At 34.1% G+C, this 27,418-nt stretch overlaps 1 protein-coding gene across 3 annotated transcripts in view; it reads right to left on the bottom strand.

The window, feature by feature from the left end:
- The window catches only part of LOC143078647 (MAM and LDL-receptor class A domain-containing protein 1-like), a 175,528-nt gene that overhangs the window by 131,223 nt on the left and 16,887 nt on the right, over positions 1 to 27,418 (bottom strand). For all 3 annotated transcript variants that reach the window (XM_076253497.1, XM_076253500.1, XM_076253498.1), the window contains exons 2-7: positions 18,612 to 18,673; positions 13,523 to 13,603; positions 8,421 to 8,495; positions 6,570 to 6,668; positions 5,773 to 5,863; positions 5,086 to 5,174 (exon numbers count right to left, since the gene is read on the bottom strand). In XM_076253497.1, coding sequence (XP_076109612.1) covers positions 5,086 to 5,174; positions 5,773 to 5,863; positions 6,570 to 6,668; positions 8,421 to 8,495; positions 13,523 to 13,603; positions 18,612 to 18,673 — 497 coding nt within the window. The remainder of the gene's footprint in view (positions 1 to 5,085; positions 5,175 to 5,772; positions 5,864 to 6,569; positions 6,669 to 8,420; positions 8,496 to 13,522; positions 13,604 to 18,611; positions 18,674 to 27,418) is intronic.

Here is a 27,418-nt window from a genome sequence, read left to right as displayed (position 1 = left end):
GGTAAGCCTTGGATGATCTAAATACCAAGTCAGTAACATAGGGTAGTGGTAAGCCTTGGAAGATTTAGATATCAAATCAGTAACATAAGGTAGGGGTAAGCCTTGGATGATCTAAATACCAAGTCAGTAACATAAGGTAGTGGTAAGCCTTGGAAGATTTAGATATCAAGTCAGTAACATAAGGTAGGGTTCAGCCTTGGATTATTTAGATATCGAGTCAGTAACATAAGGTAGTGGTAAGTCTTGGAAGATTTAGATATCAAGTCAGTAACATAAGGTAGTGGTAAACCTTGGAAGATTTAGATATCAAGTCAGTAACATAGGGTAGTGGTAAGCCTTGGAAGATTTAGATACCAAGTCAGTAACATAAGGTAGGGTTCAGCCTTGGATGATTTAGATATCAAGTCAGTAACATAAGGTAGTGGTAAGCCTTGGAAGGTCAGTAACATAAGGTAGTGGTAAGCCTTGGAAGATTTAGAAATCAAGTCAGTAACATAAGGTAGTGGTAAGTCTTGGAAGATTTAGATATCAAGTCAGTAACATAGGGTAGTGGTAAGTCTTGGAAGATTTAGATATCAAGTCAGTAATATAGGGTAGTGGTAAGTCTTGGAAGATTTAGATATCAAGTCAGTAACATAAGGTAGGGGTAAGTCTTGGAAGATTTAGATATCAAGTCAGTAACATAAGGTAGTGGTAAGCCTTGGAAGATTTAGAAATCAAGTCAGTAACATAAGGTAGTGGTAAGTCTTGGAAGATTTAGATATCAAGTCAGTAACATAGGGTAGTGGTAAGTCTTGGAAGATTTAGATATCAAGTCAGTAACATAAGGTAGGGGTAAGTCTTGGAAGATTTAGATATCAAGTCAGTAACATAAAGTAAGTTTCAGCCTTGGATGATTTAGATATCAAGTCAGTAACATAAGGTAGGGGTAAGTCTTGGAAGATTTAGATATCAAGTTAGTAACATAAGGTAGTGGTAAGCCTTGGATGATTTAGATATCAAGTCAGTAACATAATGTAGGGGTAAGTCTTGGAAGATTTAGATATCAAGTCAGTAACATAAGGTAGGGTTCAGCCTTGGAAGATTTAGATATCAAGTCAGTAACATAAGGTAGGGGTAAGCCTTGGATGATCTAAATACCAAGCCAGTAACATAAGGTAGGGTTCAGCCTTGGATGATTTAGATACCAAGTCAGTAACATAAAGTACGGGTCAGCCTTGGAAGATTTAGATATCAAGTCAGTAACATAAGGTAGGGGTAAGCCTTGGATGATCTAAATACCAAGCCAGTAACATAAGGTAGGGTTCAGCCTTGGATGATTTAGATACCAAGTCAGTAACATAAGGTAGTGGTAAGCCTTGGAAGATTTAGATATCAAGCCAGTAACATAAGGTAGTGGTAAGTCTTGGAAGATTTAGAAATCAAGTCAGTAACATAAGGTAGGGTTCAGTCGTGGAAGATTTAGATACCAAGTCAGTAACATAAGGTAGGGTTCAGCCTTGGATGATTTAGATATCAAGTCAGTAACATAGGGTAGTGGTAAGTCTTGGAAGATTTAGATATCAAGTCAGTAACATAAGGTAGGGGTAAGTCTTGGAAGATTTAGATATCAAGTGAGTAACATAAGGTAGGGTTCAGCCTTGGATGATTTAGATACCAAGTCAGTAACATAAGGTAGGGTTCAGCCGTGGAAGATTTAGATACCAAGTCAGTAACATAAGGTAGGGTTCAGCCTTGGATGATTTAGATATCAAGTCAGTAACATAGGGTAGTGGTAAGCCTTGGATGATTTAGATATCAAGTCAGTAACATAAGGTAGTGGTAGGCCTTGGAAGATTTAGAAATCAAGTCAGTAACATAAGGTAGTGGTAAGTCTTGGAAGATTTAGATATCAAGTCAGTAACATAGGGTAGTGGTAACTCTTGGAAGATTTAGATATCAAGTCAGTAACATAAGGTAGGGGTAAGTCTTGGAAGATTTAGATATCAAGTCAGTAACATAAGGTAGGGGTAAGCCTTGGATGATTTAGATATCAAGTCAGTAACATAAGTTAGTGGTAAGCCTTGGAAGATTTAGAAATCAAGTCAGTACCATAAGGTAGTGGTAAATCTTGGAAGATTTAGATATCAAGTCAGTAACATAGGGTAGTGGTAAGTCTTGGAAGATTTAGATATCAAGTCAGTAACATAAGGTAGGGTAAGTCTTGGAAGATTTAGATATCAAGTCAGTAACATAGGGTAGTGGTAAGCCTTGGAAGATTTAGATATCAAATCAGTAACATAAGGTAGTGGTAAGCCTTGGATGATCTAAATATCAAGTCAGTGACATAAGGTAGGGGTAAACCTTGGAAGATTTAGATATCAAGTCAGTAACATAAGGTAGTGGTAAGTCTTGGAAGATTTAGAAATCAAGTCAGTAACATAAGGTAGTGGTAAGTCTTGGAAGATTTAGATATCAAGTCAGTAACATAGGGAAGTGGCAAGTCTTGGAAGATTTAGATATCAAGTCAGTAACATAGGGTAGTGGTAAGTCTTGGAAGATTTAGATAGCAAATCAGTAACATAAGGTAGTGGTAAGCCTAGGATGATCTAAATATCAAGTCAGTAACATAAGGTAGGGTTCAGCCTTGGATGATTTAGATATCAAGTCAGTAACATAAGGTAGTGGTAAGTCTTGGAAGATTTAGAAATCAAGTCAGTAACATAAGGTAGTGGTAAGTCTTGGAAGATTTAGAAATCAAGTCAGTAACATAGGGTAGTGGTAAACCTTGGAAGATTTAGATATCAAGTCAGTCACATAAGGTAGTGGTAAGTCTTGGAAGATTTAGATATCAAGTCAGTAACATAGGGTAGTGGTAAGCCTTGGAAGATTTAGATATCAAGTCAGTAACATAAGGTAGGGGTAAGTCTTGGATGATCTAAATACCAAGTCAGTAACATAAGGTAGGGGTAAGCCTTGGATGATTTAGATATCAAATCAGTAACATAAGGTAGTGGTAAGCCTTGGATGATCTAAATATCAAGTCAGTAACATAAGGTAGGGCTAAACCTTGGAAGATTTAGAAATCAAGTCAGTAACATAAGGTAGTGGTAAGCCTTGGAAGATTTAGATATCAAGTCAGTAACATAATGTAGGGGTAAGCCTTGGAAGATTTGGATACCAAGTCAGTAACATAAGGTAGGGTTCATCCTTGGATGATTTACATACCAAGTCAGTAACATGAGGTAGTGGTAAGCCTTGGAAGATTTAGATATCAAGTCAGTAACATAAGGTAGGGGTAAGCCTTGGATGATCTAAATACCAAGTCAGTAACATAAGGTATGGGTAAGCCTTGGATGATTTAAATACCAAGTCAGTAACATAAGGTAGGGTTCAGCCTTGGATGATCTAAATACCAAGTCAGTAACATAAGGTAGGGGTAAGCCTTGGATGATCTAAATACCAAGTCAGTAACATAAGGTAGTGGTAAGCCTTGGAAGATTTAGATATCAAGTCAGTAACATAAGGTAGGGGTAAGCCTTGGATGATCTAAATACCAAGTCAGTAACATGAGGTAGTGGTAAGCCTTGGAAGATTTAGATATCAAGTCAGTAACATAAGGTAGTGGTAAGCCTTGGAAGATTTAGATATCAAGTCAGTAACATAAGGTAGGGGTAAGCCTTGGAAGATTTGGATACCAAGTCAGTAACATAAGGTAGGGGTAAGCCTTGAAAGATCTAAATACCAAGTCAGTAACATAAGGTAGTGGTAAGCCTTGGAAGATTTAGATATCAAGTCAGTAACATAAGGTAGGGGTAAGCCTTGGATGATCTAAATACCAAGTCAGTAACATAAGGTAGGGGTAAGCCTTGGATGATCTAAATACCAAGCCAGTAACATAAGGTAGAGGTAAGCCTTGGAAAATTTAGATATCAAGTCAGTAACATAAGGTAGTGGTAAGCCTTGGAAGATTTAGATATCAAGTCAGTATCATAAGGTAGAGGTAAGCCTTGGAAGATTTAGATATCAAGTCAGTAACAAAGGGTAGTGGTAAGCCTTGGAAGATTTAGATTTCATTGATTATTGGTTGCTTGATTTCCAGTGGCAAATATTTCATGCATTTTAAGGACGATTTAGATATCAAGTCAGTAACATAGGGCTTTACCCAACACTACCTTGAACAGAAACTTTAACCTGCCCACTCGCACTATCATTTTCTGTGTTCAGTGGACCGTGAAATTAGGGTTAAAACTCCAACAAGTGAAACTGCGAGCTACTGCTCACTGATGATACCCCCGCCGCAAGTGGATAATATTAATAGTGTAAAAATATGCAAGTGTTCGGTAAACAGGAAGTTATCGAGTGATGAATCTGAAAACGCATCACACGGTATAGCTGACTTAGATAAACCCTGAAACCAAATTTCAGAAATCCTTGTATTGTAGTTCCTGAGAAAAATGCGACGAAACATATTCATGGGACGGACAGACTGACTGACAGACTGACGGACTGACGGAAGGACATCCAGAGGTAAAACAGTATACCCCCCTTTTTTAAAGCGGGGGTATAATTATAAATCTGTTCATGATGAAGTTATACCCAGGCATCTAAGACTAAATTATAAATCGGTTCACGATGAAGTAATACCCAGGCATATAAGATTAAATTATAAATCTGTTCATGATGAAGTAATACCGAGGCATCTAAGACTAAATTATAAATCTGTTTATGATGAAGTAATACCCAGGCATCTAAGACTAAATTATAAATCTGTTCATGATGAAGTTATACCCAGGCATCTAAGACTAAATTATAAATCTGTTCATGATGAAGTAATACTGAGGCATCTAAGACTAAATTATAAATCTGTTCATGATGAAGTAATACCGAGGCTATTTGATCATCAATACAAAAATTGAATTTACAGTATATCTGTTTATATTTCTTTTTATGTTTTGTACTGATATATCAAACATATATATTCTATCATCTTATGTATTTGTAATGTAATTGATTGTAATGATAAATGTTTGTTCTTAGTTTGTGTGTTGATGAAAATCTATATTTTGGATTTTACATGAATAAAATCTTTTTACTTTGACTTACACTTCTAAGAGTAAAATCAAAATCATCATTTGTAGCTTCAACCAAAAAACATGGAGCACCATCTTCAAATGTACATGTCTGGGTGCCATCTGAAAATATAGAGAAAAACGTAGATCACCACCCTCAAAAGTACATGTCTGGGTGCCATCTGAAAAGATAAGATAAAACATGGAGCACCATCTTAAAATGTACATGTCTGGGTACTATCTGAAAAGATAGAGAAAACATACAGTACTACCCACAAAAGTACATATCTAGGTGCCATCTGAAAAAATAAGAGAAAAACATGGAGCACCATCTTAAAATGTACAAGTCTGGGTGCCATCTGAAAATATAGAGAAAAACAATTGTGGACAAGTTTGGCTAAATTTATCTTAGTAGTTTCAGAGAAGATTTTTGTAAAAGATTACAAAAATTTACAACAAATTGTTAAAACTTGACTATGAAGAGCAATCACTCCTTAAGGTCTTGTTGACTTATTTGTAGATCTTACTTTGCTGAACATTATTGCTGTTTAAAGTTTATATCTATCTATAATAATATTCAAGATAATAACCTAAAACGGCAACATTTTCTTAAAATTACCAATTCAGGGGCAGCAACCCTATTAATCTGAAAATTTCAGGGCAGATAAATCTTAACCTGATAAACAATTTTTATGTATACTATATAGAGTCCAGTACTTACACATGTTAAATATACTATAAGGAACAATTCCATCTTCCCAAAGCCAAGGGGTATAAGTGTCAAAATTTCTCTTTCTGCCGCTTGAGTCACCCTGGAAAAAAACAGAAGGTGCTATAAACAAACTTATTTTCACAAGTTTTTGTGATTATAACACAATGTTGACTGCTGCAGCCTTATTTGGGACAATTCTACCTATTGTGTTGGTTTGTTTTGTTCACACATTGTTGTCAATGATGGAATTTGATGCAACTGTCATACAAGTGATCAGAAAGGTTTAGCAGGCTATGACACCAGGTTTAATCACTGTCATACAAGTGGTCAGAAAGGTGTAGCAGGCTATGACACCAGGTTTAATCTATCATTTTCTACACAGGGAAATGTCTGTACCAAGTCAGGAATATGACAGTTGTTTTCCTTTTGTTTTAAGTATTTGAGCTGTTCATTGCGCCATTTGATAGGGGACATCATTAGCTTTGTGGCATTCATTTTTTTGTGTGGTTATGAAACCAATTTGATGTTTTCCTTTAAGAAACATCTGTGACAATTATATTCATTTTCTATAAGTCACAAAAAATAAATGGACGGTTTAAATAGGCTTCTCCACTTTGAAGGGAACAAAAATATCTTCAAAATCTGTTGTTTTTGTACTAGCCTTAGAAAACTGTAATGTAAGAATGTAAAATTTAAAGTCAAGTGGACATTAAAAATATTTTGAAATTCTCTTTTACTCATCAGATTTTTTTGTCTGAAATGACAGGAATTTTCATTGGTTAGCCATAAATGTGATATCTACTCACTGATTTTTTCGCTAGTGCTTCTTGTTCTGGTGTAAGTTTGTGTGAGTCATGGGAATCACCGTACGTCTTAGCGCTGTTTTCTGGGTGAAGTCCTTGAACCTATTAATTATAATAACAGTAATCAGATGTTTCTTCTATTGCTATTTTCAGTATCTTCTGAAGACCTTTCTATGGAGATTACATTATGTTAAGAAAAATTCATTGAATCCTTTCCACATTGCCAAAAGATTTGTGAATCTGTCAACAGGAAGTGATATCAAAACAGAAACATCATTCGCATTCTTTATAATAGACTATTAACAAGAATGTGTCCATAGTACACAGATGCCCCACTCGCACTATCATTTTCATTGTTCAGAGGACAGTGAAATTGGGGTCCAAACTCTAATTTGGCATTACAGTTAGAAAGATATTATCATAGGGAACTGGCTTGAACATGTGTACTAAGTTTCAAGTTAATTGGATTTAAACTTCAAAAACTAACTTGACCTAAAACTTCAACCTGAAGCGAGACAGACAGATGGACGAACGAACAAACAGACAGACAAAATCGATGCATAGACTGAATTACATAATGCCCTAGGTGTTTTTCTTATGTTTTTTTGTTTCTATCTTCTTATTTGGGGTTATCCATAATTGTCAACCATTTTCCAGGTAGTTCAATACATACACTTTTTCAGACCCCACCCTCCCTCAAAAAGTGTATATCAACCATTTTCTGATTTTAAGACAAGAATCAATCATTTTTAAAAAAGAAGATCCTGTCTTTTATAGTATAGTTTATTAAAGAAATTTGCAGCGAAAATTAAACTAAAACATATCTGACCAAAAATTCCGGAAAGAATAAAAAGCATATAAGGTATGTAGATTTGTTATCCCCCTCCCACCCAGTGTACAGTTTGTACACTTTGGAAAATGGTTGACAATTATGGATGACCCCTTTCTCATTTTGATGTTATTCGTACATGTATGCTCACATACTTAATTCATGTAATTCAGATGGTTGTTTTCATAAATTAATTAAATTAATTGAAAATAATTAGATCAGGTTGGTAATAAAATATTCTTATGAAAAGATATCAAATTTGTGCAAGTCATAGAAACACACACAATCATTTTCATGATATTTCTTCCATTCAGAATTTTGTACCATCTTTAAATCCAGAGGGATAGCATTAGACCCAGCATGACTGAATAAACAAAAATGTGTCCCCAGTACACGGATGCCCCATCCACACTATCACTTTCTATGTTCAGTGGACCGTGAAAATGGGGGAAATCTCTAATTTGGCATAATCATTTTCATGATATTTCTTCCATTCAGAATTTTGTACCATCTTTAAATCCAGAGGGATAGCATTAGACCCAGCATGACTGAATAAACAAAAATGTGTCCCCAGTACACGGATGCCCCATCCACACTATCACTTTCTATGTTCAGTGGACCGTGAAAATGGGGGAAATCTCTAATTTGGCATAAAAATTAGAAAGATCATATCACGGGGAACATGTATATTAAGTTTCAACTTGATTGGACTTCAACTTCATCAAAAACTACTTCGACCAAAAACTTTAACCTGAAGCAGGACAGACGGACGAGCAGACGAATGAACGAACGGACGAATGAATGAACAGACGAACGAACGGATGAACGAACGAACAGAAGGACGGACGCAGACCAGTAAACATAATGCCCATAAATGGGGCATAAAAATAACAATATAATATCACTTTTCCAAAAATACCCACGCAATAACACCTTTTTTATCTTCTGTTTATACAGTCCACCTTTGAAAACATTGGTGGACAGGTTACTTTTTCTAAACCAATCAGATTATTATAAATACTTACTAGATGAGGATGTCCATTGTTTTCAATTTCCATACCTTCAAGCAGGTTAGATTCAGGGTCATCAGGGTCAATATTCTAAAAGCGAAAAAGTAGAAGAAAAATCGGTTCGATCAGTCTTCTTTTAAAGTCTGATACATTTGTCATATGAAACCTCAAATTTAAAAAAAATGATGCATATGTTTTTTTTTTATAACAAAATGGATAGTTTTCATTATTAAACTTATGCACATATACTTTTTTCTGAAGAAAATTCTTTAATTTGTCCACATTTAGAATAACTTTACTTTTCTTTAATTGCTTGTTTCCAGGAAGCAATTCACAGACATATTTTCCGTATGCAGAGTGACCCTAGCGTGAACCCCGTACGAAAAACATGACACGTACTCCAGCTGGACAGTAGCCGTACTGAGAACCATACTTATAATAATCATTTGGACTTTTCTTTGAATGTCTTATAATGGATAACCCGGCTGGACTTTCAGCGAAATTAGCCGTAAACCGGCTCGAAATATTTAAATTAGCAGGAGTCCGGTTCAGAAAGTCCAGCTGGACTTTCATAAAAGTACGTCTGCAAAAATCCAGCCGGCATTTCTGGCAAAAATATGGCCTCTATAAAGTTCAGCTGGACTTTACAAAGTCCGGCTGGACTTCAAAAAGTTCTGTTTGACCTTTAAAGATGATCTCAGCAGGGGCTGATCCACAAAAAAATAGGGGGGGGGGCGGGTTCCACTCCTGCAGAACCCTCCCTCTTGATTACTACTGCTTAGTTTTTCTTCAGATGGTGGATTCTTCTCATTTGATATGCATCCCTTGTTATAATCTGAAAATAATTAAAAAAAAACATGGTAATATGAATATACTGCTTATTTCTTTTTTTTTTTCTACTGTCTTGCTGGCAAAATCAAGAAACGGGGAATTGTACAGCTAAATGCTTACGCCTAAAAGTGTGTGGTTATAATTATCATGATTATATAGTAAGACTAAATAAATTTAAAGTGCATAAAATAAAGTAAAGCTTTGAAAAATCACTCAAACTGAAATATTCTGCATAATTAAGTATTTAATGTAGTTTTTTTAATTCTTTTTACTCTTCAAAAATAAAAATTAAGCTATTTATAATGTTTTAATCATTTCATTAATATGTTGAAGAAAAAAGAGCATATCAGATTGTACTTACCAGAATATGCAATCCAAAATACATGCAAACAGCAATCTTCCTAAATTGAAATTGATGACAGTCAGAAGGATCCATCTTCTCTAATATAATGTGAAAAGAACAAACATTTGCTTTACATCCAATGTAAATTTCTCATTTTGTTTAAGAAAGAAAACACCTCTTCCTGTTTATTCCAAATTCAAATTTTGTTGTATTGCAATACATGGGGGTTGTTTGAGGAGCTGTGAAAAACTTTCTTCTGAAATGACTTCTTGCATATGTCTTAATTTTGAATATGTGATATATTAAAAAAAAGAAAATCAATTATTAATTTGTTCAATTATGAAATGTTTAATAGAAGTGATAGTTATTGCAGATATATGTATTTAGAAATGTGTTATCCTTCAAATGGCCCCATGATCAACCTCTGTGTAGATGCTACTTCCTGTGACCTGTCCAGACTGAGGTTAATTGAAAACAGATGGCACTCTCTACAAGACTATAATACTGCTATTTAAAAATCACTGTTATGGCTCAAATTTCTAATTGATATTAATTTAAAGAATGATGATACTTATTTATTTTATGCATTCATCTAATTAAATATAAATATACTAGAAAATGTATAAATTTAACCTATTAATAGATGTAATTTTGCTAGGGGTTTTATTTCATGAAAAAGTAAAAATGTTAAATAATTGTTGAAAACATATTAACTGGGATATAATTCAATCAAAATTATATCACCTATATTAAATTTCAATTTTCCATTTACAGTCTATTTTAAATATTTTATAATGGAATTGAAAATTTTAGGGGAAAAGATCACATCTGATAGTTTGATCTTAAAGTATATTGTAAAAAAAATATGATATCATTATTATAACTTGCAAATTTCATTTATAACTCTTTTCCATTTTGAAAGAAATTGTTCCTTTCAAAGAACAGAATCCTAGTGACAAACTTTTTATTTCTGTAAGGGCAGATTTGGCTGATGAAAATATTCTAAGTCTTAATTCCTGCTCATAAATGACTGTAAAATTTTCTAAGACAAAAATCCTGCTGATCATTCTACAGAAAGAATAATTTCCCTCAAAAGTCCAGCCGTGTTTATTTTCTTGTCAGAATTACAAAAAGTGCGGTTGGACTTTTAAGAAACTACCGGCTGGCAAGTAACCGAAGTATAAAAAAAAGTACGTGTACGGCTCAAGTCAGACTGGACTTTTCAAAGTCAGACTGGAATACGTCTCAAGTCTAGCTGAAGTCCAGTTGAACTCCTGTTGAAATTTTCATACGGGACCTTGACATAAAAATCTGGTGATCGCTCTACGAATTGACCTGTCACTGAAATAAACTATTATCTGATTGTACATGTTAAACACGTGCTCAATATCCACGCTTTTTTGTTGAATGTTTACAATAAGGTGACAATCAGTAAACTTTGGAGTCAAAACACGGCATTTAATGAGCTGCCATATTTGTATAATCACAACAGACAGAGAGAGAAAAAAATGATGATTATATGATATATTTGCTTAAAAAATGATACAAATTTATGACATATACATACATTGGTTCAAGAATTGGATAAACATTATTTTTCACCTGTCACTCGTTTCATATGACTTTAAGCATTATATCTTTTTCTATGACTTTTAAAAAAAAAAAATTATATAAAACAATTATAAAATAAATTGTCCCTGGTCTATCAACATCAACAATGATAGAAGTACAGACCCTAAAACATTCTTAGGGTAGGACCAAGGATCCAGAATTTTTTCACCTAATTTCGGTCATTTTGATATAACTTAAAGTTGGTGCCCTTATTCAAAATCACATTACTGCATGAGTATGCTCATACTAGTAGCATCAACAAACTTATTTCACTGTTGCATCGCATTTTCTTCATAATTTATCCTACCATTTTCCTAAAATCGATCAAGAGCAATTAAGGGAAGGCAACAGTTTAATAATAAAATGATTTTAATGACTCAAAACAATAATTTTCAAAATTCAAACCGGATGTTATGCGACAATACTAAAACGAACAATTACGGACTCATTTCCGGGATTAGTTTTGTTTATCAAATTCACAGGAAAAATGGCTTTTTAATTTTTTAAGAATATTAATGAAAATAGTTGCAGTTGCTTTATTTAGCATGAAATCATTTTAAATTTTACGATTTAGTGTCTAAAAAAAGGAAGAGAATTTCAAGCATGTATATTACAGAGTAAACAAAGCACATGTGTTAGTAGTGAAAAAATACTTTTTTCTACATAAATTAAATCAAGTTTTAATTTAATTTTAAATAATTGCCTAAGCTGAAAAGTAATTAAATAATGAAGACAGTTGGTATAGAATTTTAACTTCTTTTGTTGAGTTCACACGTAATTGGAATTCGATTCCCATTAACTAATTCGATTTAGTTTTATTCGCATTCGAAACGTTTTACGTCCTAACGTCAATTCTTATTGGAATTGCAATGCACATCAAATTCGCTAAACTGTCCAAACAACGTTAACTTTAAATTCGTATTAACAAAAGCATATTTCTAATACGAATTGGATAATTCGAATTGGCTATATATGGGTTAGGTGTGGGTATTTGGACTATTTCAAGAGGGGGCGGGTGACCCCAGGAACTCCCCATATATTTCATATGATTTATATTATCCCATACATGAATATATATGGTTTAGGAGTGCAGATCTCGACTGTTTACAAGTTCTCAAACAGAAAGGGATGGGGTGACACCGGGGACTCCCCGAAATTATTTTCATTCGATTTGTTTTATTGTCCCATACAAATAAATATATGGTTAAGGGGTGGGGATCGCAACCATTTACAAGAAAAAAGCACATTTTCAATTGAAGGGGGTTGGGATTATCCCCAGGGACTCACCCTTTATTTTTTTTTATTTGTTTTATTGTCCTGCTTTCATTACTTAAGACTGTGTGTCTATCACATACTGTTTTCGAGAAATAGTCATTTGAAAATTTAAAATCCCATAGGGTTCTACAGTAAACCCAACCCTTTCTTTAGACCCCTAAGAATACCCCTAAATATACCGCAATACACAAACAAAAGATTGATGACTCCACTAGAGATTTTAGTCTAACATAGTATGAAACCCTAAGTAAATCTGACAAGCGGTCTTGAGTTGTCTTCTTTAGACAGTCTTCTTTAGACAGTTTGACTGGATTCGGTCCGACTTGTCTCCACTTAACTTAAAACATCTCATAAACGTCAATTTATGAATCTGTTTTATGACCTCGTTTCATTCAATAAACAATTATCTTATTTGGCAAGATATGTTAAAATTACCGATAACTTAGATATATAACTTTATTTCCTCTATCTTAGAGATTTGTTGGACATGAACAATATTCCTGTGCATTTTGCCATTTGGGAATTGTTATTACAGATTTTCGGCAATGAAATATTTCATACAATTGTTCAAACATCTTTTTTTTTTTTCAAACATCTTAGCCAAAAGCACAGGGGATAATGCACTACATAAGGATTTCTTTTGAGCACTACTTCCTATTTGTAACTTTAAAACATTTAGGTAGTTCGACGATCATTTAAGGTTTTTGTGGTCATATTTTTTGTATTCCAGAATTAAAAGTTTGAAAAAAGCGCCCAATTAGTTATAAATAACATAATTGCCAGCTAGATAATAACAACGGCACCTATTTCAGCATTTATTGGGTACAACACAAATCTAGGGTGCTCGCATAATGCAGCTTAAATGCCTAAAAATCTTGATGTTTTTCATTTATATTTCTAGACCCTATGCATGTCCAAACATTATGTGTCAATTTGAAACAGTAATCAAACATTTTATTTTCTTGGGCCAAAACTGGACCTTCTATTGCCCCAACTCCTTTCTAATATCACAATTTTAACAGTTAAACATTCTGATATTAGATAATTATATAACTACCTCCAGCTCCCTTTCTTCTTCTTCTGGTTCCTGTAGGGTTGTCTCCCTTTCTTCTTCGACATCACTGTGATTATGTGTCTCCTATAAAATAAAACCATCAATATATTATTTTTATTTACACCTGCCTAACCCTAATAATCCAGTTGTTATATTAAGTCTTAAGAGCATTAAAATCTCAGTAGGCATCACTCATTAAGGAAGCCTCTGTTTATAGACGGCGCTGTATTATTGGAGTTAGCTCCTATCCTCCAATCATGGCCATTCTAGCATTCTAAAAATGTTTAAAAATTACAATTTTTATTCCATTTATATACTAGAAAAAAGTAAAATCACAAAAATACTGAACTCAGAGGAAAATCCAATCGGAAAGTCCATAATCACATGGCAAAATAAAATGACAAAACACATACAATGATGCGTGAACTAAACAGACATAATAAATAAAATAGTCAAAATATGGGTACAGCAGTCATCATCGTGTAACAATTTTAAAAGGAACAATATTACGTGAAATCCCAGTACAATTGGGCAAGTGTTAAAACAAAGAGTACCAAAGGTGCCTGTGTTTACACATTAAAAGAGGGATGGGTCAGGATGTATGAACCTCTTTAATCTATTGAAATCTCTAGATATTTGTGTATAAAGAGAGGGAGAAAGAAGGAGAGAATCAGAGAGACAATAAGAGATTTTCAAATTATTTACTTGTATGTTTTTCATATTTAAGTAAAACAATAGTCTTTTGTTGTTATATTCTTGAAACCCTGTAACACTTTAGTCAGGTGGTGCTGAAAGGGTGATGTTAAATCATGAGTACTGAAAAAATAATTAAAAACACCAAAAAAAATAATAAAAAAGGGTAAAATATACAGATATATTGTTTTTTTTTTAATTATTTTACATTGATTATTACTGTATATAGTAATATTCTGGTATCTTATCTGTTTAAAACCAAAATTGTTCATAAAATGTGTTCAGGTAAATTCTTGCATATTCCTTAAAATATAAAATCTATTTTTGTGCAAAAAAGACCTTTAAATTTGACACTACAGGTCAAATTCTACTCAAATTGATATTGAAGTACATGTAAATTACATACCCGCCATTAATTAGGAATAAAAGCAAAATGGAGATAAACATTAGATAAAATCTTTATCTTGATAAAACACATGTAAAAGTTAAAGTCAAGTTCAAATACATGTAAACGTCCAAATAATTAACTTTTAAATTTTAACATTATTAAAAAAATAGAGACCTAGATGATAAAATCTTTAAGATCTGATTTCAATTTTGTATTTAATACAACGACATATTTGCCAAATATTGATATATAGAGAAACCTGTATTTAATGAAAATATCTTATCAAAGTAAAGTCCTCAAGGAAAACGTGGCCAATTAATTCTAATATTAACAAGAGTGCACACGCTGAAATGTCTCGCCTTCTTTACTAATCATTGATATTATGTTGATAGTCCTAAGTATAAAGCTTTATTAAAAACTGTCACATAAAATTAACATTAACCAAGATAACTAAATAAAGACCAATGAACCATGAAAATGAGGTCAAGGTCAGATGAACCATGCCAGGCAGACATGTACAGCTAACAATGCTTCCATACCACAAATATAGTTGACCTATTACTTATAGTTTAAGAAAAATAGACCAAAACACAAAAACTTAACTCTGAACAATGAGCCGTGAAAATGAGGTCGAGGTCAAATAAAACCTGTGTGACTGACATATAGATCATAAAATATTTCCATACACCAAATATAGTTGACCTATGGCGTATAGTATTAGATAAAAAGACCAAAACTCAAAAACTTAACTTTGACCACTCAACCATGAAAATGAGGTCAAGGTCAGATGACATCTGCCCGCTAGACATGCACACTTTACAATCATTCCATACAACAAATATAGTAGATCTATTGCATAAAGTATGAGAAAAACAGACCAAAACACAAAAACTTAACTATAACCACTGAACCATGAAAATGAGGTCAAGGTCAGATGACACCTGCCAGTTGGACATGTACACCTTACAGTCCTTCCATACACCGAATATACTAGCCCTATTGCTTATAGTATCTGAGATATGGACTTGACCACCAAAACTTAACCTTGTTCACTGATCCATGAAATGAGGTCGAGGTCAAGTGAAAACTGTCTGACGGGCATGAGGACCTTGCAAGGTACGCACATACCAAATATAATTATTCGATTACTTATAATAAGAGAGAATTCAACATTACAAAAAATCTGAACTTTTTTTTCAAGTGGTCACTGAACCATGAAAATGAGGTCAAGGACATTTGATATGTGACTGACGGAAACTTCATAACATGAGGCATCTATAAACAAAGTATGAAGCATCCAGGTCTTCCACCTTCTAAAATATAAAGCTTTTAAAAAGTTAGCTAACGCCGCCGCCGCCGGATCACTATCCCTATGTCGAGCTTTCTGCAACAAAAGTTGCAGGTTCGACAAAAACTAATGAAACTGAACACTATATCACTAAACAATAATGTTCAAATGAAATTGTATCACCAAGAATGCTAGGGGCTTCCTCCTATCTAAAACCCTGACCAGTCATTATGTCATGGTCTTGAACACAGCCTGGACATATTTATCAGATAATTTTTTATTTGGTTGATCTCTATTTTTCATTAAAACATCATTAAAAGAAACAGACACCTATTTTTGTTAACTAACAGAGATTTTCAGACTCCCCCACTGTGATCAGAAACATTTAATAAACAAGAGATTTTTACCAAATATAATTTGCCCTCTGGATCTACTTGTTTAATTTTACACTATTTGAAGTGGAATTTAATTTTATTACTATATTAAACAAAATAAATCAAAAATAAAAAAAGAAGATGTGGTATGATTACCAATGGGACAACTCTCCACAAGAGACCAAATGACAAAGAAATTAACAATTATAGGTCACGGTACCGCCTTCAACAATGAGCAAAGCCCATACCGCATAGACAGCTATAAAAGGCCCTAACGTCCTTATTTATGTACAAAAAATGAACAAATAACAAATATGTAAACACATAAATAAACGACAACCACTGAATTACAGGCTCCTGACTAATAGGACAGACACATACATACAGAATGTGGCTGGGTTAAACATGTTAACAGGATCCCAACCCTACCCTTACCTGGGACAGTGGTGTTATACATGTAAGCAGGATCCTAACCCTACTCCTACCCTGGCACAGTGGTATTATACATGTAAGCAGGATCCCAACCCTACCTTTACACTGGGACAGTCGTGTTGTACATGTTAGCAGGATCCCAACCCTACCTTTACACTGGGACAGTGGTGTTGTACATGTTAGCAGGATCCCAACCCTACCCCTACCCTGGGACAGAGGTGTTATAAATGTTTGCAGGATCCCTACCCTACCTTTACACTGGGACAGTGGTGTTATACATGTTAGCAGGATCCCAACCCTACCTTTACACTGGGACAGTGGTGTTATACATGTTATAGCATACCCGTAGCCAGGGGGTTCGGCGGGTTCAGACGAATTCCCCCTTGAAAACATGTTCGAATTGTGACTGTTAAAGTCGAGTTTGTGAGTCCAAATAACCCCCTCTTGGAAATTCCTGGCTATGGGCCTGTATAGTACTTACATATTTATGTTAGCAGGATCCCTACCCCTACCCTGGGACAGTGGTGTTATACATGTTATAGTACTTACATATTCATGTTAACAGGATCCCTACTCCTACCCTGGCACAGGGGTGTTATACATGTAAGCAGGATCCCAACCCTACTCCTACCCTGGCACAGTGGTGTTATACATGTTAGCAGGATCCCAACCCTACCTTTTCACTGGGACAGTGGTGTTATACATGTTAGCAGGATCCCAACCCTACCTTTACGCTGGGACAGTGGTGTTATACATGTTAGCAGGATCCCAACCCTACCTTTACGCTGGGACAGTGGTGTTATACATGTTAGCAGGATCCCAACCCTACCTTTAAACTGGGACAGTGGTGTTATACATCTTAGCAGGATCCCAACCCTACCTTTACACTGGGACAGTGGTGTTATACATGTTAGCAGGATCTAAACCCTACCTTTACACTGGGACAGTGGTGTTATACATGTTAGCAGGATTCCAACCCTACCTTTACACTGGGACAGTGGTGTTATACATGTTAGCAGGATCCCAACCCTACCTTTACACTGGGACAGTGGTGTTATACATGTTAGCAGGATCCCAACCCTACCTTTACACTGGGACAGTGGTGTTATACATGTTAGCAGGATTCCAACCCTACCTTTACACTGGGACAGTGGTGTTATAAATGTTAGCAGGATCCCAACCCTACCTTTACGCTGGGACAGTGGTGTTATACATGTTTGCAGGATCCCAACCCTACTTTTTCACTGGGACAGTGGTGTTATACATGTTAGCAGGATCCCAACCCTACCTTTACGCTGGGACAGTGGTGTTATACATGTTTTCAGGATCCCAACTCTACCCCTACCCTGGGACAGTGGTGTTATACATGTTAGCAGGATCCCAACCCTACCTTTACACTGGGACAGTGGTGTTATACATGTTAGCAGGATCCCAACCCTACCTTTACACTGGGACAGTGGTGTTGTACATGTTAGCAGGATCCCAACCCTACCTTTACACTGGGACAGTGGTGTTATACATGTTAGCAGGATCCCAACCCTACCTTTACACTGGGACAGTGGTGTTGTACATGTTTGCAGGATCTCAACCCTACCTTTACACTGGGACAGTGGTGTTATACATGTTAGCAGGATCCCAACCCTACCCCTACCCTGGGACAGTGGTGTTATACATGTTAGCAGGATCCCTACCCTGGCACAGTGGTGTTATAAATGTTAGCCGGATCCCTACCCCTACCCTGGGACAGTGGTGTTATACATGTTAGCAGGATCTCAACCCTACCCCTACCCTGGCACAGTGGTGTTATACATGTTAGCATGATCCCTACCCCTACCCTGGCACAGTGGTGTTATACATGTTAGCAGGATCCCTACCCCTACCCTGGCACAGTGGTGTTATACATGTTATAGTACTTACATATTCTCGTTCTTTCAAAAGATGTTCCAGTTCATTTAATTCTTTTGCTATTCTTGCATTTCCTGAAAATAAAATGTAAAGTTCTTTTCAATCCTTGCAATTTATATCTATTTGCTTTCTATGACAATCCAACAGATATTGAATGAGTTAAATTTCATTTATTTCCAACAATGAAATTACTAACTTGATAGAAAATAGAATGGAAGATTAGAAAATTTTATTTTAAATCAGGGTTACATGCATGAATATTACAAATATAAGCTCTGTAGAGCTTTTAGTCCACATTAATACCAATAACAATACAATATTCTCTGTAGACATGGTAGAGCTTTTAGTCCACATTAATACCAATAACAATACAATATTCTCTGTAGAGCTTTTAGTCCACATTAATACCAATAACAATACAATATTCTCTGTAGAGCTTTTAGTCCACATTAATACCAATAACAATACAATATTCTCTGTAGAACTTTTAGTCTACATTAATACCAATAACAATACAATATTCTCTGTAGACATGGTAGAACTTTTAGTCCACATTAATACCAATAACAATACAATATTCTCTGTAGAGCTTTTAGTCAACATTAATACCAATAACAATACAATATTCTCTGTAGAACTTTTAGTCCACATTAATACCAATAACAATACAATATTCTCTGTAGAGCTTTTAGTCAACATTAATACCAATAACAATACAATATTCTCTGTAGAGCTTTTAGTCAACATTAATACCAATAACAATACAATATTCTCTGTAGAGCTTTTAGTCCACATTAATACCAATAACAATACAATATTCTCTGTAGAACTTTTAGTCCACATTAATACCAATAACAATACAATATTCTCTGTAGAGCTTTTAGTCAACATTAATACCAATAACAATACAATATTCTCTGTAGAGCTTTTAGTCCACATTAATACCAATAACAATACAATATTCTCTGTAGAACTTTTAGTCAACATTAATACCAATAACAACAATATTCTCTGTAGAGCTTTTAGTCCACATTAATACCAATAACAATACAATATTCTCTGTAGAGCTTTTAGTCCACATTAATACCAATAACAATACAATATTCTCTGTAGAGCTTTTAGTCCACATTAATACCAATAACAATACAATATTCTCTGTAGAGCTTTTAGTCCACATTAATACCAATAACAATACAATATTCTCTGTAGAACTTTTAGTCCACATTAATACCAATAACAATACAATATTCTCTGTAGAGCTTTTAGTCAACATTAATACCAATAACAATACAATATTCTCTGTAGAGCTTTTAGTCCACATTAATACCAATAACAATACAATATTCTCTGTAGAACTTTTAGTCAACATTAATACCAATAACAACAATATTCTCTGTAGAGCTTTTAGTCCACATTAATACCAATAACAATACAATATTCTCTGTAGAGCTTTTAGTCCACATTAATACCAATAACAATACAATATTCTCTGTAGAGCTTTTAGTCCACATTAATACCAATAACAATACAATATTCTCTGTAGAGCTTTTAGTCCACATTAATACCAATAACAATACAATATTCTCTGTACAACTTTTAGTCCACATTAATACCAATAACAATACAATATTCTCTGTAGAGCTTTTAGTCCACATTAATACCAATAACAATACAATATTCTCTGTAGACATGGTAGAACTTTTAGTCAACATTAATACCAATAACAATACAATATTCTCTGTAGAGCATTTAGTCCACATTAATACCAATAACAAAACAATATTCTCTGTAGAGCTTTTAGTCAACATTAATACCAATAACAATACAATATTCTCTGTAGAGCTTTTAGTCCACATTAATACCAATAACAATACAATATTCTCTGTAGAGCTTTTAGTCCACATTAATACCAATAACAATACAATATTCTCTGTAGAGCTTTTAGTCCACATTAATACCAATAACAATACAATATTCTCTGTAGAGCTTTTAGTCCACATTAATACCAATAACAATACAATATTCTCTGTAGACATGGTAGAGCTTTTAGTCCACATTAATACCAATAACAATACAATATTCTCTGTAGACATGGTAGAACTTTTAGTCCACATTAATACCAATAACAATACAATATTCTCTGTAGACATGGTAGAGCTTTTAGTCCACATTAGTACCAATAACAATACAATATTCTCTGTAGACATGGTACAACTTTTAGTCAACATTAATACCAATAACAATACAATATTCTCTGTAGAGCTTTTAGTCCACATTAATACCAATAACAATACAATATTCTCTGTAGAGCTTTGAGTCCACATTAATACCAATAACAATACAATATTCTCTGTAGAACTTTTAGTCCACATTAATACCAATAACAATACAATATTCTCTGTAGAGCTTTTAGTCCACATTAATACCAATAACAATACAATATTCTCTGTAGAGCTTTTAGTCCACATTAATACCAATAACAATACAATATTCTCTGTAAAACTTTTAGTCCACATTAATACCAATAACAATACAATATTATCTGTAGACATGGTAGATTTTTTAGTCAACATTAATACCAATAACAATACAATATTCTCTGTAGAACTTTTAGTCAACATTAATACCAATAACAATACAATATTCTCTGTAGAGCTTTTAGTCCACATTAATACCAATAACAATACAATATTCTCTGTAGAACTTTTAGTCAACATTAATACCAATAACAATACAATATTCTCTGTAGAGCTTTTAGTCAACATTAATACCAATAACAATACAATATTCTCTGTAGAGCTTTTAGTCCACATTAATACCAATAACAATACAATATTCTCTGTAGAGCTTTTAGTCCACATTAATACCAATAACATTACAATATTCTCTGTAGAACTTTTAGTCTACATTAATACCAATAACAATACAATATTCTCTGTAGAGCTTTTAGTCCACATTAATACCAATAACAATACAATATTCTCTGTAGAGCTTTTAGTCCACATTAATACCAATAACAATACAATATTCTCTGTAGAACTTTTAGTCTACATTAATACCAATAACAATACAATATTCTCTGTAGAGCTTTTAGTCAACATTTATACCAATAACAATACAATATTCTCTGTAGAACTTTTAGTCCACATTAATACCAATAACATTACAATATTCTATGTAGAGCTTTTAGTCCACATTAATACCAATAACAATACAATATTCTCTGTAGAACTTTTAGTTCACATTAATACCAATAACAATAAAATATTCTCTGTAGAGCTTTTAGTCCACATTAATACCAATAACAATACAATATTCTCTGTAGACATGGTACAACTTTTAGTCCACATTAATACCAATAACAATACAATATTCTCTGTAGAGCTTTTAGTCCACATTAATACCAATAACAATACAATATTCTCTGTAGAACTTTTAGTCCACATTAATACCAATAACAATACAATATTCTCTGTAGAGCTTTTAGTCCACATTTATACCAATAACAATACAATATTCTCTGTAGAACTTTTAGTCCACATTAATACCAATAACAATACAATATTAACACATTCTGTAAATTCAAAAATTATTGCAAGGATTTTATTAATGCGATAGCTGAAACATAGATCTGTATCATGTGTATGCAGATTTTTTTTAAATGTGTAAAGGAATAAATATGTTCTATTCAGACTATTGTCTATATAAATATACATCTTAGACATACAAAGTAAGACGGTCATTTAGTATTCAAAGAGTAGATACATGTAATTATAGATTATACAATTATCCGTTGATCATCTCAACAAGATGGATTTTCTTGCTTGAGCCGCTCCGGCTAAACTGAGAAAAGCAATTGAGTTGAGACGACCAATGATAATCTGTTTATCGTTATTTTACCTATAACCATGTTGTCAATTTCATTGACAAACTGGCACATCAGCCCTTAGTTTCTAGCAGAGACATATATATAGTTTTATATGTCTCTGTTTCTAGCAGTAATTTTTCATATCATTGGACTCCACTGAGAAAGAAAATTATCAGTCAGGAAGTTCAAACGAAAATTTTGTAAAATAGCAATAATGAATAACAACTAGCAGTGAAAATATTTAGGGTTCATGTTCACTATCACATGTTTCACTTTCAGTTCCAATCTCATGCACAGGGGCTTGTTTAGTGGATCAGGAGAGGTTTTACCGTCAAGGGCGATCGCTAACCTGTTTTTTTTAATAGGATAGGCTAGCCGATCACCATTGACAGTAAAACCTTGTCTGATCCACTAAACAAGCCCCTGTGTCTCATCTCAATGATTTCAGTGTCAGGATGTTCGAAAAACGATGAGTAAATAATCAGTAATTTACCACCATTGCTTGAATTACAGTACCTTAGTGATTAAATACAAGAGACTGTGCAAAAATGGTAGAATTTGGTTACAGTTATCCAGTACCTTTTTTGTAACTTGGTAGTCCGAGATTACTCTGACGTCCAACGGCTGTTTTGCCAGACAAGCTGGGGCCGCCCACGGCCGTTGGACGTCAAAGTAATCTCGGACTAGTAACTTGGATGCAGTCAACAAACAAAATATATGGCGGTATTTTTATAAGCCCTGAAACAGCTGACGGTTATGCCTTGTTTTCAATTTCGGAATGATGTCGATCAATGAATGATCTTTGATACATAGAAAAAATACACTTTTTATACTTTGAGGACTGAGCGAATCAGGTGAGTGTGTGAGTTGGTATATTTTATTTTGTTATATTGTATTATGTTTAGGGAAGGTTAACTTTCTGGTAATAAGACCCGTCACGGCCTGGCTGGGGAATTGGGTAGGCAAATGCTCACATTAATCTGTACCGATACAGGCTCCAAATGCTTCCTTTATACGCCATAACTCATGGTGGTGATCCTTATAAAGGATGCTTATACGGAGACAAGAAGAAGAATGATTTACGGCGGCAGATTTGACAAACTATTTCCCTTTTTACTAACACTTGTTACAGCTAATTTGCTAATGCTTGTAAAGTAAAACTTTGGTAGGCTTGCTTGCTCTGTTATAAACGTTAATTCAAGCTTTATAATTAACATTGACATCCTCGAACAGTATCATGAGTATATAATTATGATAATTTAACCTGTATATATTATATTTAAATTTGATTGCCATTTTGGCATTATCTTCTCTGATCTTTACACCCTTTGTCGAACAGTTCTACCACCAAAAAAATAAATGAAATATAAATAAACACGCATAACACAACAACATTATATACACTATTTACATTAGGAATTATTTTCAAGTTATCCCAATTACAATTGTCACAGTATACAAACAAAGCAAGCACGTTAACCAAAGTCTTTATTTACATGCATTGGGGAATTAGCTGTAAATTGTACTGCCGTTTAGAAACGCTACATACAATACTGTTCACGATATTAAATATTTGAAATGCATTAGTATAAGTTTTTTCATAGAGTTTGCTCCCTACATTCAGATCAGTTTAAAGATTAATTTAATACGTGTAAACACTCTTTCAAAATCATAGGTTATTAGATTAATTGTCTTGCCAATGACACATTTATATTTAAATATTAGAGGGTTTGGAGCAAAAAGGTCCTATCTGCATTTTTCAACTTTTCTTACATTTTCATATAAAACTATGCAAAAAGATCAACTCCATATTGTATAAAAATATCTAATATGTGTTTACACTAATTAAACTAATAATGTTAATTAACATAAGGGGCTGTCTGCAATTAAAAGAAACCTATAGAGCAAAAGTGTGCTATCTGATATTGTTGTATTGATAAAGTTGATATTTGGTCATACCGGAAACCGGAAATATAGATCAGCTGACAGCGGGAACTTGACGATTTGAATCAGTTACTTGCAAACAACATCTGTGTCTAGACGTATACTTAGAACTAGAGACTTGATTGATAACCTAGTTGGTTGAATACTCCCGACTAAAAGGTAACTCATATATTCACACATACTCATTCATTCACCATTCGCCCATTTACAACATTGGTAGTGCGGGTGTGTGCGTGTATCCATACGTACATACATACTCGTTAATGTTGAGACCAAACATTGCAATTTTTCACTATTTCTAGTAAATAAAAATTATCTTTCTAGTGAAAAGTATTTGTAATCGTGTTGCGTTCATTTGTATATGTGCCGTTTTACACATATTTTGACCGTTTTACACATATTTTGACCGCATATGAAACACTTGTTGACGGATGCTCTGACAACAAGATACGTGTAGTTTGACGTATTTATTTTGAACATATAGAAAATATATTGTTGACGGATGCTCTGACATCAATATTTTTCTATTTCCAAATTTTATTTTTTCGTGATTTTTGTTTGTCCTACGTGATTTTCGGTTTTCTTTGGTTACCATGGCTATGAATATCAACACAGCAACATATGATGATTTATTATTACTCGAGAACATTGGAAAGTCGAAGGCAAACGTAATTTTACAGGAAAAAAGTAAAAAGAAAATATTGTCAATACAAGATTTAAAATTGATACCTGATATACCTGAAAATGTATGGGACAACCTTGTTGATACAGGGAAAATTAATTTTGAACCGGAAGAAGGCTCGCTCAAATTTAACCATGAAATGCAAGAATATGTCAGGAGTTTACAAGAAAATCTCCGAGATAAAGACAAACAATTACAAAGTTTTAATGCTGCAATTGAAGAACAAGGGCAAGAATTTAAGACGCAAATGACAGGTATAGAGTCACAGCATCAGAAGAACATAGCAGAAATACATACGCAATTTGAAGAGAAGCTGGTTAATATGCAGAATCAATTCAAAGACAACATGGAAAAAGAAAAGGTATTTAGAGACGAAAGGGAGCATCACTGGAACCCAACATTATCTGAAATTTCAGTACCTAGTAAGACAGCATTGCTTAAGCATCAGACAATTCCTATAAAAGAAGAGATTAAAGAGAATAAACTACCAACTGTCACTAAGAACCAGACAACTGAAGATAGATATGTTAAAAGTTCGATAGAAGGACCGTTAACACCAAAAACGTCCACATTTGATGGTAAAGCAGATTGGCGCCCATATTTTGCACAGTTTTGTCATATTGCCAAACGCTGTAAATGGTCAGAACAACAGAAGTTAGATAATCTAATTGTCTGCCTTCGTGATAAAGCACTCAAATTCTACAGTTCAAGACCAGTAGAGATAAAGGACAACTTTCAAGTACTATGTAAGAAGATGAATGACAGATTCGGAAGGAAGGACTTACCGCACATCCTGAGGCGTCAATTGCAAGAAGCTAAACAAGGATCAGACGAGTCACTGGAAGAGTTTGCAGATAGAGTTCAGGAATTAGCCACAGATGGATACCCTGAGTCTCCAGATTATTTCATTCAGATTGTAGCTGTAGATGCTTTTCTTAAAGGATGCACCGAAAAACAAGCAGCATTAGTAGCTATGGATAAAAATCCAAGTTCTTTAGATGAAGCCACATAGTATATGAAAAGTGCAATTACGAATCAGAGGTTAATAATGGGAAGCAGAAAAACAACTGATATCAAGAGAGTAACATTTGAGGACCCTGCAGAATTAAAAGATTCAGAGGCTGTTATTAGGGCTATATATAGGGAGAAGCCACAGTCAGAGTCATCCAAAATGGACATCAGAGTTAAGAAAAATGAAGACGACATACAAGAAATGAAGAAGTCATTGTCACAGATACTAAACATCTTGAAAAGAAAAGACGAAAGGTCTAGATCTCCAATAGCTTTCAGGAAAAGCTCACCTGCACCTAGTCTAGATAGGAAGAGATTAGAGAATAGTACCTGTTTTGCATGTGGGAATCTTGGCCATTTTGCTGCATCCTGTCCTAAAAGAAATTTTGACAGAAGTAGGTCACCATCACCCAGAGTAAGAATCACAGATGGTCATTTAAACTACAGCGGGTTGAAAATATAGGCCAATTTTCAACCTATCACAATTTAGAGAAAAGGCCGGCTGAATCTGATGTTAAAAAAAAGATGAGGATACACACAAGATTTATGCAGTCACTTTATATGAGAAAAACAGCTCTAGTATTCGTCAGAAAAAATCTTTAATTTTACCAATTAAGATAGGCATTATGACAGTTAATGCAGTTATTGACACAGCAGCTCAAGTCTCAGTTTTGAATAGGACAGTTTTCGATAAAATGAATCCGAAACCAAGATTAACAGATTATGTTAATTTGAAAGGAATAACAAAAAACAGTCACATGCTGGCTAGGGTAGCGAAGGATATCCCTATAAAGATTGGAAAGACATTGTCTAATTGGAACATGGTTATTGCTGATATTCCAGATACAGTACTTCTTGGAATAGATTTCCTTGAACATTACAAAGTAATAATTGACTTGCAGAAAAATTCAATACAGCTTAACAATGAATTTTTACCCCTTACATTTATTAAAGATGAAGAAAACACAGAAGTCAAGATATACAGAATAAAGCTGACTGAGAAGGCCATTGTTCCGCCTTTTTCAATGAGATATGTACCAATTGGAAGTGATTCTGAACCTGAATCAGATTTAGTAATTCATCCTCAGAAAGATTTAAAAGGATTACTAGCACCACATATTGTATGTAATAAAACTTCTCCTATAGCGTTACTGAGGAATCCTACAGAACGTCCAATTATGCTTCGGAAATATCACACTTTTGGCACAGGAGTAGAAGTAGAAGAGATCCTTGACGCAGCACTTGAAGTTGATAGTTTCAAAGTTAACATATTAAAAACAGAAGAAAAACAAAGTATCCAGGAGGAAACAATTG

The sequence above is a fragment of the Mytilus galloprovincialis genome, chromosome 6 (assembly GCF_965363235.1).
Source record: "Mytilus galloprovincialis chromosome 6, xbMytGall1.hap1.1, whole genome shotgun sequence".
NCBI classification, from domain to species: Eukaryota; Metazoa; Mollusca; class Bivalvia; order Mytilida; family Mytilidae; genus Mytilus; species Mytilus galloprovincialis.
Note: the sequence above shows the minus strand (reverse complement) of the source record. Positions and strands in the feature narration are given on the sequence as shown.